This window comes from Ranitomeya variabilis, chromosome 2 (assembly GCF_051348905.1).
Source record: "Ranitomeya variabilis isolate aRanVar5 chromosome 2, aRanVar5.hap1, whole genome shotgun sequence".
In the NCBI taxonomy this organism is placed as follows: domain Eukaryota; kingdom Metazoa; phylum Chordata; class Amphibia; order Anura; family Dendrobatidae; genus Ranitomeya; species Ranitomeya variabilis.
Window position 1 is genome coordinate 386,967,305 of NC_135233.1, and position 13,387 is coordinate 386,980,691.

Below are 13,387 nucleotides of genomic sequence, written 5' to 3' on the forward strand. Positions count from 1 at the left end.
TAAGAGGCAGGAGGGGGAGGGGGCAGTCAGAGAGCTGACCCCGCCCAGAGAGACAGCTGCCAGGGCACCATGGAGAGACAGCCGGAGACAGCCAGGGAGTGAGCGTCCTGGAGGAGAGCCGAGGCCTCAGAGACGTAGAGGAGCACAGAGCGCGGATGATGGGGAGAGCTCCCTGCTGCTGAGAAGGCCACCCCCATCCTCATCCTCCTCTCTGCCCTCACCCCCATCCTCCTCACCCCCGTCCTCCTCATCCTCACCCCCATCCTCCTCATCCCTATCCTCATCTTCACCCCCATCCTCCTCATCCTCACCCCCGTCCTCCTCATCCTCACCCCCTTCCTCCTCATCCTCATCCTCACCCCCATCCTCCTCATCCTCACCCCCATCCTCCTCATCCTCACCCCCATCCTCCTGACAGCCCCTGCTGGGGTGCAGAGGAATGCTGTGAGGACGCCGGCTCGGCCACCGCTGGGGCAGGATGTCTCGTTGACCCCGGGCTGGAGCCGTCTCTTGTGGCCTGAACATGTCTCGTCCTTCTACTGGCAGCGAGCGGATAAATGAGACGGTGAGTGTCACACCTGGGCCTGGTCTGCGCGCTGCGGTGGGTGTGATCTGGACATGTTGCCGGTGATGGAGACACTGTCTCGGGGCGGGGGCTTGTTCCACACTGAGGGGTCTGTATATATATATATACTGTCGCCCGCTCGGGGGTCCCCCACATGGTGGCACCTCCATCATACAATTCAATGAGCATTCTGTGAGGGGGAGGCGCGGGTAATTAGTAAGCGGAGGCGCTCTCCTGCCAGCGCCCGGGGGAGGATAATTTGTGAACGGAAGTTTTAATTCAGCGTCTTATTTATAGCGGCTCCATTCATAGCTCCTGATTTATTTTTATCTTTCAGACTGGCTCTGCCCGCTCTGAGAAAGGTTCCACCACCTCTTCCTCCTCCGCCTCCTGGCCTTCCCGCCCCCCAGGTGCTCGATCCCGGAGCTCCGCCCCTGAGGAGCCTCATGTCGGCAATTACAGGCTTCTGAGGACCATTGGAAAGGGAAACTTTGCAAAAGTGAAGCTGGGGAGACATGTCCTGACCGGGCGAGAGGTGAGAGTCCTGACGTGTGCCGCCGGCTACACGCCGCCTGTGCCCGTCATGTAATCTCTCATCTTTTTCTCATTTTTTGCGTTCAGGTTGCTATAAAGATCATCGATAAAACGCAGCTGAACCCCAGCAGCCTTCAAAAGGTGAGACGGGTGTGGGGAGCATATCACTGCAGGGCGCCTCAGTCTTCGCTGGTGGTGGGCTCTGATTGGCTGCTTTGGTTGACCTCCTTAGACCTGACCCATGAGGGTCCCGGGATGTGTTTATTGATGCTGATGACGAGACACGTCAGAGAATCACTTCTGACCACTCACCATAGATACTGTACAGGATACACTGCCCCATAGAAGACTATAGATACTGTACAGGATACACCACCCCATAGAAGTCTATAGACACTGAGCAGGATATACCCCCCATAGAAGTCTATAGATACTGTACGGGATACACCGCCCCATAGAAGACTATAGATACTGTACAGGATACACCGTCCCATGGAAGTCTATAGATACTGTACAGGATACATCGTCCCGTTGAAGTCTATAAATACTGTACAGGATCTAGTCCTCCTAGAATCTCTGTGCCACTTCCTGTGACCACAGTAGTTTCCGGATGGTCACATCCCTTTTAAGCGACTTCCATCACTTTTCCTCTGCTTCACAGTTTTTTAAGCTGATCTTCCTGCAGAGACATGATGATGAGGGTTGGATGGTTGTGTCCCTGGTGGCAGGATATGATGAAGGTTGGATGGTTGTGTCCCTGGTGGCAGGAGATGATGAGGGTTGGATGGTTGTGTCTATGGTGGCAGGAGATGATGGGGTTGAATGGTTGTAACCCTGATGGTAGGGAGATGATGAGCGTTGGATAGTTGTGTCCATGGTGGCAGGAGATGATGGGGTTGGATAGTTGTGTCCCTGGTGGCAGGAGATGATGAGTGTTGGATGGTTGTGTCCATGGAGGCAGGAGATGATGGGGTTGGATAGTTGTGTCCCTGGCGACAGGAGATGATGAGGGTTGGATTATTGTGTCCCTGGTTGCAGGATATGATGAGGGTTGGATGCTTGTGTCCCTGGTGGTAGGAGATGATGAGGGTTGGATGGTTGTGTCCCTGGTGGAAGGAGATCATGAGGGTTTGATAGTTGTGTCCATGGAGGCAAGAGATGACGGGTTTATTATTATTTATTTTTTATTATTATTATTCATTTTTATAGCGCCATTTATTCCATGGCGGTTTACACGTGGAAGGGGCAATTATAGGTACAATAAACATGAGCAATAAAAGGCACTAACAGGTACAGAAGGAGGGAGGACCCTGCCCGCGAGGGCTCATAATCTGCAGGGGATGGGTGAGGATACACTAGGAGAGGGTAGAGCTGGTTGTACGGCGGTTCAGTAGGTTGAGGATCACTACAAGTTGTAGGCTTATCGGAAGAGGTAGGTGTTCAGGGTCTTCTTGAAGGTTTCCACGGTAGGTGAGAGTCTGATGTGTTGGGGTAGAGAGTTCCAGAGGAAGCATGGGAGAAGTCTTATATGCGGTTGTGGGAAGAAGAGAGAAGAGGGGAATATAGAAGGAGATCTTGTGAGGATCAAAGGTTGCGTGTAGGTAAGTACCGGGAGACGAGGTCACAAATGTATGGAGGAGATAGGTTGTGGATGGCTTTGTATGTCATTGTTAGGGTTTTGAACTGGAGTCTCTGGAGTCTGGACGATAGGAAGCCAGTGAAGGGTTTGGCATAGGGGAGAGGCTGGGGAATAGTGGGGGACAGGTAGATTAGTCGGGCAGCAGAGTGTAGGATGGATTGGAGTGGTGCCAGAGTGCTAGAGAGGAGGCCAGAGAGTAGGAGGTTGCAGTAGTCAAGGTGGGAGATGATAAGGGCATGCACTAGTGTTTTTGTGGTTTCATGGTCAAGGAATGCACAGATACGGGAAATATTTTTGAGTTTGAGTCAGCAGGAGGAGGCAAGGGCTTGGATATGTGGCTTGAAAGAGAGGGCAGAGTCTAGGATCACCCCGACGCACCGAGCATGCGGGACTGGGGAAAGTGAGCAGCCATTGACATTGATGGATAGATCTGGTGTAGGGGTAGAGTGAGATGGGGGAAAGATGATGAATTCTGTTTTGTCCATGTTCAGTTTTAGAAAGTGAGCAGAAAAGAAAGATGAAATAGCAGACAGACAGTGAGGGATTTTGGTAAGTAAGAAGGTGAGGTCAGGTCCGGATAGGTAGATCTGCGTGTCATCGGCGTAGAGATGGTACTGCATACCATGGGATTCTATGAGCTGTCCCAGGCCGAAAGTGCAGATGGAGAAGAGCAGGGGTCCTAGGACTGAGCCTTGGGGAACACCGACAGAAAAGGGGCGAAGTGAGGAGGTGGTGTGGGACAGGGAGACACTGAATGTGCGGTCTGTTAGATATGATGAGATCCAGGATAAGACAAAGTATATGATGCCAAGAGATGATAGAATCTATAGCAGGAGGGAACGATTCACAATGTCAAAGGCAGAAGACAGGTACAGGAGAAGGAGGACGAGTGGTGTCGCTTGCTCTTGGCAGTTAATAGGTCGTTGGTGACTTTAGTTAGGGCAGTTTCAGTGGAGTGATGCTGCCGGAAGCCAGATTGTAACCGGTCAAAGAGGGAGCAAGATGAGAGGTTAGGGATGAGGTGGGACGGGAGTGGGTCAAGCGTGCAAGTGGTGAGGTGTGATCTTGACAGGAGGGTGGAGAGCTGATCTTCTGTCATGGTGGAGAAGCTGTTTTTTCCAGGAACAGGGCTGAGAAGCGAAGAGGAGGGGCATTGGGGGCTGCGGGCCAAAGCTTTCTGATGATGGGGTTGGATGGTTGTGTCCATGGTGACGGAGATGATGGGGTTGGATAGTTGTGTCCCTAATGGCAGGAGATGATGGGGATTGGATAGTTGTGTCCATGGTGGCAGGAGATTATGGGGGTTGGATAGTTGTGTCCATGGAGACTGAGATGATGGGGTGGATAGTTGTGTCCCTAATGGCAGGAGATGATGGGGATTGGATAGTTGTGTCCATGGTGGCAGGAGATTATGGGGGTTGGATAGTTGTGTCCATGGTGGCAGGAAATGACAGGGCTGGATAGTTGTGTCCCTAATGGAAGGAGATGATGGGGATTGGATAGTTGTGTCCATGGTGGCAGGAGATTATGGGAGTTGGATAGTTGAGTCCCGGGTGGCAGGAGATGTTGGGGTTGGATAGTTGTGTCCCTCATGGCTGGAGCTGATGGGGATTGGATAGTTGTGTCCATGGTGGCAGGAGATTATGGGGGTTGGATAGTTGTGTCCATGGTGGCAGGAAATGACGGGGTTGGATAGTTGTGTCCCTAATGGCAGGAGATGATGGGGATTGGATAGTTGTGTCCATGGTGGCAGGAGATTATGGGGGTTGGATAGTTGTGTCCATGGAGACTGAGATGATGGGGTTGGATAGTTGTGTCCCTAATGGCAGGAGATGATGGGGATTGGATAGTTGTGTCCATGGTGGCAGGAGATTATGGGGGTTGGATAGTTGTGTCCATGGTGGCAGGAAATGACAGGGCTGGATAGTTGTGTCCCTAATGGCAGGAGATGATGGGGATTGGATAGTTGTGTCCATGGTGGCAGGAGATTATGGGAGTTGGATAGTTGAGTCCCGGGTGGCAGAAGATGTTGGGGTTGGATAGTTGTGTCCCTCATGGCTGGAGCTGATGGGGATTGGATAGTTGTGTCCATGGTGGCAGGAGATTATGGGGGTTGGATAGTTGTGTCCATGGTGGCAGGAAATGACGGGGTTGGATAGTTGTGTCCCTAATGGCAGGAGATGGGGATTGGATAGTTGTGTCCATGGTGGCAGGAGATTATGGGAGTTGGATAGTTGAGTCCCGGGTGGCAGGAGATGTTGGGGTTGGATAGTTGTGTCCCTCATGGCTGGAGCTGATGGGGATTGGTTAGTTGTGGAGATGATGGAGGTTTGTTGTGGAGCAGTTGTGCCCTATTTCCTCGTGCTGTAGAATTTTATGGACTGTAATGTCTACTCTTTCGTCCTTGCTGATTGTTTCCGGCTCGGACAACGTTTGCTTTATTGAACATCAGTTGTGAATATCTAGGACGGATATTTACTCCAAGAGGATATTTAGGTCAAGGTCTTGTGCTCTGTTCTGTGATGAGAGGCGGTGACTCTGACATGTTGTGTTACAGAACGGGCATGTAGAGGTGAAGCTGTGAGGCGCATGTCACCCCAAAATAAATTATAGTCTGGAATCAACCATCATTAATTAGTGTGTATTGATTAATGGAAGAATGTGTTGACGAGACGTTGACTCATCAGACAGAACCTAGATGTCCACATGCAGCCCACAAATGATGCGCCACATTCAGGGTCCGGTGGGATTGTGGCAGGGCTGTGGAGTCAGTGTCCATTTTGGTGGAGTCTGTATAAAATGGACCAACTCCGACTCCAAAAATATATAATAAACTAGATGGTGGCCTGATTCTAACGCATCGGGTATTCTAGAATATGTATGTAGTTTATTTATGAAGTTTTCAGAATAATGCAATTTATACACAGGATTCGGCCGGCCGGGCGCGACCAATTAGCGAAGCATGGTTCAAATTCCGCGCCAATTCGCGGGCGGACTGCGACTGTCGCTGATTGTTCGCGGCCGGGTGTGACCAATCAGTGAAGCCAGGGCTGGCTCCAGGTTTTTGAAGGCCCCGGGCGAAAGAGTCTCAGTGGGCCCCCCTCTTTAACACATACCACGATTCATGATCCACAGATACAGCAGAGAAATATAACACAGCTACGTAGTATATAGCACAGCTACGTAGTATATAGCACAGCCATGTAGTATATAGCACAGCCAAGTAGCGTATAACACAGCCTACGTAGTATATAACACAGCCCACGTAGTATATAACACAGCCCACATATTATATAACACAGCCACGTAGTATATAACACAGCTCACGTAGTATATAACACAGCCACGTAGTATATAACACAGCCCATGTAGTATATAACACAGCCACGTAGTATATAACACAGCCCACGTAGTATATAACAGCCACGTAGTATATTGCCCAGCCACATAGTATATAGCACAGACCACGTAGTAAATAACACAGCCCACGTAGTATATAGCACAGCCACGTAGTATATAGCACAGCCACATAGTATATAGCACAGCCACGTAGCGTATAACACAGCCTACGTAGTATATAACACAGCCCACGTAGTATATAACACAGCCCACGTAGTATATAACACAGCCCACATATTATATAACAGCCCACGTAGTATATAACACAGCCCACGTAGTATATAACACAGCCACGTGTATATAACACAGCCCACGTAGTATATAACACAGCCCATGTTTATATAACAGCCACGTAGTATATAACACAGCCACGTAGTATATTGCCCAGCTACATAGTAAATAACACAGCCCACGTAGTATATAGCACAGCCACGTAGTATATAGCACAGCCACGTAGTATATAGCACAGCCACGTAGTATATAGCACAGCCCACGTAGTATATAGCACAGCCCACGTAGTATATAGCACAGCCCACGTAGTATATAGCACAGGCCACGTAGTAAATAGCACAAACACGTAGTATATTGCCCAGCCACGTAGTATATTGCCCAGCCATGTAGTATATTGCCCAGCGATGTAGTATATTGCCCAGCGACGTAGTATATTGCCCAGCGACGTAGTATATTGCCCAGCCACGTAGTATATTGCCCAGCCACGTAGTATATTGCCCAGCGACGTAGTATATTGCCCAGCGACGTAGTATATTGCCCAGCCACGTAGTATATTGCCCAGCCACGTAGTATATTGCTCAGCCACGTAGTATATTGCTCAGCCACGTAGTATATTGCACAACCCACGTAGTATATAACACAGCCCACGTAGTATATAGCAATGTGGGCACCATATCTCTGTTAAAAAAAAGAATTAAAATAAAAAATAGTTATATACTCAACTTCCGTTGGCCCCGGATCCAGCCGAGGCGTTTACCGATGCTCCTCGCGACGCTCCGGTCCCAAGAGTGCATTGCGGTCTCGCGAGATGATGACGTAGCGGTCTCGCGAGACCGCTACGTCATCATCTCGCGAGACCGCAATGCATGGACCGGTCACCGGAGCGTCGTGAGGAGCGGGAAAGGCCTGGACTGGATCCGGAAGGTGAGTATATAATGATTTTTTTTTTAATAATTATTATTTTTAACATTAGATCCCACGCCAATGTCGCTGATTGGTCGTGCTGGCTGGTAGCGACCAATCAGCGAAGCGGTGGGACCGGAGCATCGCGTGCTGCAGGAGAAGCTGCTGCGGAGGCGACGGAAGGTGAGTATATCACAATTTTTTATTCTTTTTATTATTTTTAACATTATATCTTTTTACTATTGATGCTGCATAGGCAGCATCAATAGTAAAAAGTTTGTCACATAGGGTTAATAGCAGCGTTAACAGACTGCGTTACACCGCGTTATGCCGCAGTGTAGCGCAGTCGCTTTAACGGACTGCTACAACGCTATGTGGGAGGCGGGCGCTGACTGGGGGGCTAGTATAGAGGGGGCACTGACTGCAGGGGAGTAGGGAGCGGCCGGACTGTGCCCGTCGCTCCCAAGAGTGCATTGCGGTCTCGCGAGATGTTAACGTGCGGTCTCGCGAGACCGCTACATCATCATCTCGCGAGACCGCATTGCATGGAGCAATGCAATGTCACCGGAGCGTCGCAAGGAGCGGGAAAGGCCTGGGCTGGATCCGGAAGGTGAGTATATAATGATTTTTTATTTTTTTTAATTATTTTTAACATTAGATCTTTTTACTATTGATGCTGCGTAGGCATAGGCAGCATCAATAGTAAAAAGTTGGTCACACAGGGTTAATAGCAGCGTTAAAGGAGTGCGTTACACCGCGGCATAACGGGTCCGTTAACGCTGCCATTAACCCTGTGTGAGCGCTGACTGGAGGGGAGTATGGAGCAGGCGCTGACTGCGGGGAGTTAGGAGCGGCCATTTTGCCGCCGGACTGTGCCCGTCGCTGATTGGTCGTAGCTGTTTTGCCGCGACTAATCAGCGACTTGAGATTTCCGTGACAGACAGACAGAAAGACGGATGTGACCCTTAGACAATTATATAGTAGATTGGTGCAGTAGTTCAATTCAAGTGATGAAATGTCCTATAAATGTCTGTTCTGTTCCTGATCTCAGTATCTCAGCGTTTAGTGGAGATAAATCTGTCCTGCACTTTATGCTCCTGCTCAGTAGTGACCCGGGCTGTGGAGTCGGTGTTGGGGGTCAGGGAAATTGAGTAGTCGGAGTCAAAGGTTTTGCTTACCGACTCCAGAGCCCTGGATTTCAGGACTATAGGGGAGCACGGGGATAAGGAGCACCATGGAGCAAGATGTACACAATATGGACTCTCCCACTAAACATCATTGAGGAGCCTTCTTTTCACTTTCCTGTATTTGGATGATCTGCTCCGGTCATAGTTGCCCTGTCAGCAATGAGCCAGGTGTCATGGGGCGGGACAGGTGGGCTGAACTTTCCGCATCTTGCCGATCTCTTTATATTGCTTCTGCTTCATCACTTATTTATGGATCACTTGCGGGTGCACGGATGGAACCCGCTGTACAATGAATAAATCATGTGGGCGGCTTTCCCCCTCATGCGATGCTCATCAGAGTCACCCCCCACCACCAGTGAAGTCACTGATCCCCCACCATTACTGGCAGAGTCGCTGATAAACCACCACCGACAGAGTAACTGTTCCTCCTCCTCCACCACCGGCGGAGTTGCCGTTCCTTCACCACCACCGACAGTCACTGTCCCCTCACCACCACCGACGGAGTCGCTGTTCCCTCACTACCTCCAGCAGAGTCGCTGTCCCTTCACCACCACCGACGGAGTCGCTGTTCCCTCACTACCTCTGGCAGAGTCGCTGTCCCTTCACCACCACCGGCAGAGTCACTGTCCCTTCACCACCACCGGCAATGACTGTTCCCTCACCACCACCGGCGGAGTCGCTGTTCCCTCACCACCACCGGCAGAGTCGCTGATAAACCACCACCACCGACAGAGTAACTGTTCCCCCATCACCAACGGCAGATTCTGTGTTCCCTCAACACCACCGGCAGAGTCACAGATTCCCACCACCACCATTAAAGTCGCTGTCCCCTCACCCATCACTGGCAGGGTCGCTGTCCCCTCACCCATCACTGGCAGGGTCGCTGTCCCCTCTTGCATCGTGTCTTGATGCCATTACCAGCTCCTATCAGACATCACTGCCGGCTCTTGTATGACCAGTGATGTCAGTGCTGGATTTTTTATGAAGTGATATCACTGACGGCAATTTTATTACTTGAGATGTCATTGGCGCCTGTTGTATGATGTGTGATGTCACTGCCGATGCTTGTATGATGAGTGATGTCACTGCCGGCTCCTATATGATGAGTGATGTCACTGGCGATGCTTGTATGATGAGTGATGACCTACAGCCTGTATGATGTGTGATGTCACTGCCGGTTCTTGTATGATGCATGATGACACTGACGGCTCTTGTATGATGCGTGATGACACTGATGGCTCTTGTATGATGTGTGATGTCACTGCCGATGCCTGTATGATGGGTGATGTCACTGCCGGTTCTTGTGTGATGTGTGATGTCACTGTCGATGCTTTTATGATGTGTGATGTCACTGCCAGGCTATTGTATGATGTGTGATGTCACTGCCAGGCTATTGTATGATGTGTGATGTCACTGCCATGGTCTTGTATGATGTGTGATGTCACTGCCATGGTCTTGTATGATGTGTGATGTCACTGCCAGGCTCTTGTATGATGTGTGATGACACTGTCAGGCTATTGTATGATGTGTGATGTCACTGCCGAGGCTTTGTCGGACATCACACCATACATCATACCTATCCCTGGTGAGGATCACATTCCTGCACCTAGGAGTGTTCTGCTGTCATCACTGATCATACACGAGATTCTGTATGTAAAGTCCATCTGTTATATGTGATCCCATATGTAGCGTGTAATACTGTGGATATAAGAAGTCCACACACACACACACACACACACACACCACCGTTATCATAAAAAAAAATCCTACAAAGAATAATTTGAGAACTTTTTCCACCTTTTTTCTGTACAAAACAAATCAATTGAGAAACAAAAGAAAAATAAAGAAGTAAGATAATGTGGTTGCATAAATCTGCACACCCTTACACTAATACGTTGGTAAAGTCCCCTAGGAACTTCTAATCACATTCAGTCTTTTGGGGTCGGGGTCCATCAGCGCGGCACATCTAGAATTGGCGATCTTTGCCGTTTCCTTGCAGTAGCTGCACATATGACAGATTGTGAGGGCTTCTCCTGTGTACAGCTCCCTCTTCAGGTCACCACAGATTGTCGCTTGGGTTCAGGGCTGGGCCATTCCAAAACTTCCATCTTCTTCTGGTGAAGCTGTTCTTTTGGTGATTTGGAGGTCACTTAGGGTCGTTGTTGTTCTGAAAGGTGAAATTCCTCTTCATCTTCAGGTTTCTAGCAGAGGCCGGAAGGTTTTCATGTAAAATTGACTGATATAAGGACTATTCATAATTCCCTTCTCCTTGAGTAAAGCCAAATCCCCAGTTCCAGACTCGGAAAAACAGTGACAAAACATGATGCTACCTCCACCATGCCTTACTGTGGGGATGGTGATCTTCTGGTGAAGCGCAGTGTTGGCTTTGCACCTTTTGGAATTATGGCCAAAAAGTTCCCCCCTTGGTCTCATTGGACAGAACATGTTTACCACATTATTTTTACAGATGTGAAGAAAGTTTTAGCAAAACATAGCCAGGCTTGGTTGTGCCACCTGACATCACAGGCCGGATATATATCTAGAATATGGGAGATTGGTGCCAATTTACAGAACACAACCAGGACTTTATTGAAATTATGGCAGCACTTTAAACCCCTTCACGACCTTACGATTTTCCATTTTTTTGCATTTTCGTTTTTGCTCCCCATCTTCCTAGAGCCATAACTTGTTTATTTTTCAGTCAGTATGGCCATCTGGGATGTCCAGATCTAGGTAATGTCACTTTTGTGACAAATTTAAGCCCCATTTTTCACAGTGCCCACAGTAGATCTAATGCCTTGGAAATGCTTTGTCCCCTTTCTACAGCAAGATCGCTCTGCTGGGTTGTCAGCTGTTAACGGACCAGAAAATCCTCCTAGAACAGCTACACTTTTACTGTCGTTAATCAGAATTGCTGTAAATGTTTTGGCGGCTGTGCGATGACTGTGTAACATGAGGGTAAATGTGATGTAAATGCTATTTTTTAACACAACCACATCCCCAATTATAAAAAGGTGCTCACACTTATGCAGCCACGTTATTTTGGGTTTATTTTCCCTGATTTCAGTTTGTTTCTCAATGGATTTGTACATATTAAGGGTAAGTTCACACTAGCAGGTTTTCCTTGTTTTTGTCATGCGTTTTTGCACAAGTGTTACTGCGATTTTGGCATGCTTGATTTGTCTCTTGTTCGTGCTGATAAAGTTTAGTGTTGAAAAGAAAAGTCCTATTCTAGAGAATCATTTTTTCACCACCCATTCATTTCAATGGGTGAAAAATGCTGAAAAAAAGCGGAAAGAAGTGACATGCTCCATTGTGCCAAAATACATGCAAAGCACAAAATCGTGATGACAAAAAGCCAATGTGTGTGCAGGAGATTTCTGACATCTCATTGACTTTGCTGGTACTGTAAAACGCAGCTGAAAATTTGCATTAAAAAAAGCATTAAAAAAGCTGCAAAAATGCCCTGTGTGAACTTAGCCTAAAAGTTTAAAAATAGGAAAAATTCTGAAATAATTCTTCTTGGTAGAATTTTGTTTACATGACAAATCCCTGGAATTTTACCAGGGGTGTAAACTTTTTAGATCTCCTGTTTAGTATAGGGAATTGTATGTGTACAGAAATGTAATCTATGAGACCATGTGTGTAAAGTAGTACAGTCTGTTATAGGAGATCACCTATGTGGATACTGACTGTTATATGTGATCATGTGCTGTATATACTCTACCGTGTAAAAGTTTAGGGTCACTTAGAAAGTTCCTTATTTTTGAAAGAAAAACAGTTTTTTTCAATGAAGCTAACATTAAATGATTCAGAAATACACTCTATACATTGTTAATGTGGTAAATGACTATTCTAGCTGCAGACGTCTGGTTTGTAATGCAATATCTTCATAGGTGTATAGAGGCCCATTTCCAACAACCATCACTCCAGTGTTCTTATGGTACTTTGTGTTTGCTAACTGTGTAAGAAGGCTAATGGATGGCTAGAATACCCTTGAAAACCCTTGTGCAAGTATGTTAGCACAGCTGAAAACAGTTTGGCTGATTAGAGAAGCTATAAACCTGACCATTCGTTGAGCTAGTTGATTCTTTGAGCTAGTTGAGAATCTGGAGCATTACATTTGTTGGTTCCATTAAACTCTCAAAATGGCCAGAAAAAAAGAACTTTCATATGAAACTCGACAATCTATTCTTGTTCTTAGAAATGAAGGCTATTCCATGCAAGAAATTGCCAAGAAACTGAAGATTTCCCACAACGGTGTGTACTACTCCCTTCAGAGAAGAGCACAAACAGGCTCTAACCAGAGTAGAAAGAGAAGTGGGAGGCCCCGCTGCACAACTGAGCAACAAGACAAGTATATTAGATTCTGTAGTTTGAGAAATCGATGCCTCACAGGTCCTCAATTGGCAGCTTAATTAAATAGTACACGCAAAACGCCAGTGTCAACGTCTACAGTGAAGAGGCGACTCCGGGATGCTGGCCTTCAGGGCAGAGTGGCAAAGAAAAAGCCAAATCTGAGACTGGCTAATAAAAGGAAAAGATTAATATGGGCAAAAGAACACAGACATTGGGCAGAGGAAGATTGGAAAAAAGTATTCTGGACAGACGATTCCAAGTTTGAGGTGTTTGAATCACACAGAAAAACATTTGTGAGGCGCAGAACTGAAAAGATGCTGGAAGAGTGTGACGCCATCTGTCAAGCATGGTGGAGGTAATGTGATGGTCTGGGGTTGCTTTGGTGCTGGTAAAGTGGGAGATTTGCACAAGGTAAAAGGGATATTGAATAAGGAAGGCTATCACTCCATTTTGAAGCGCCATGCCATACCCTGTGGACAGAGCTTGATTGGAGCCAATTTCATCCTACAACAGGACAAAGGACCCAAAGCCGCCTCCAAATTATACAGGAACTATTTAGGGAAGAAGCAG

General features: G+C 47.8%; 1 protein-coding gene across 4 annotated transcripts in view; it reads left to right on the plus strand.

The window, feature by feature from the left end:
- The first annotated feature begins 380 nt into the window (after positions 1-380).
- The window catches only part of MARK4 (microtubule affinity regulating kinase 4), a 36,061-nt gene continuing 23,054 nt past the window's right edge, over positions 381-13,387 (plus strand). For all 4 annotated transcript variants that reach the window (XM_077286367.1, XM_077286368.1, XM_077286369.1 and 1 more), the window contains exons 1-3: positions 381-565; positions 903-1,100; positions 1,187-1,240. In XM_077286367.1, coding sequence (XP_077142482.1) covers positions 524-565; positions 903-1,100; positions 1,187-1,240 — 294 coding nt within the window. In that variant the 5' untranslated portion in view covers positions 381-523. The remainder of the gene's footprint in view (positions 566-902; positions 1,101-1,186; positions 1,241-13,387) is intronic.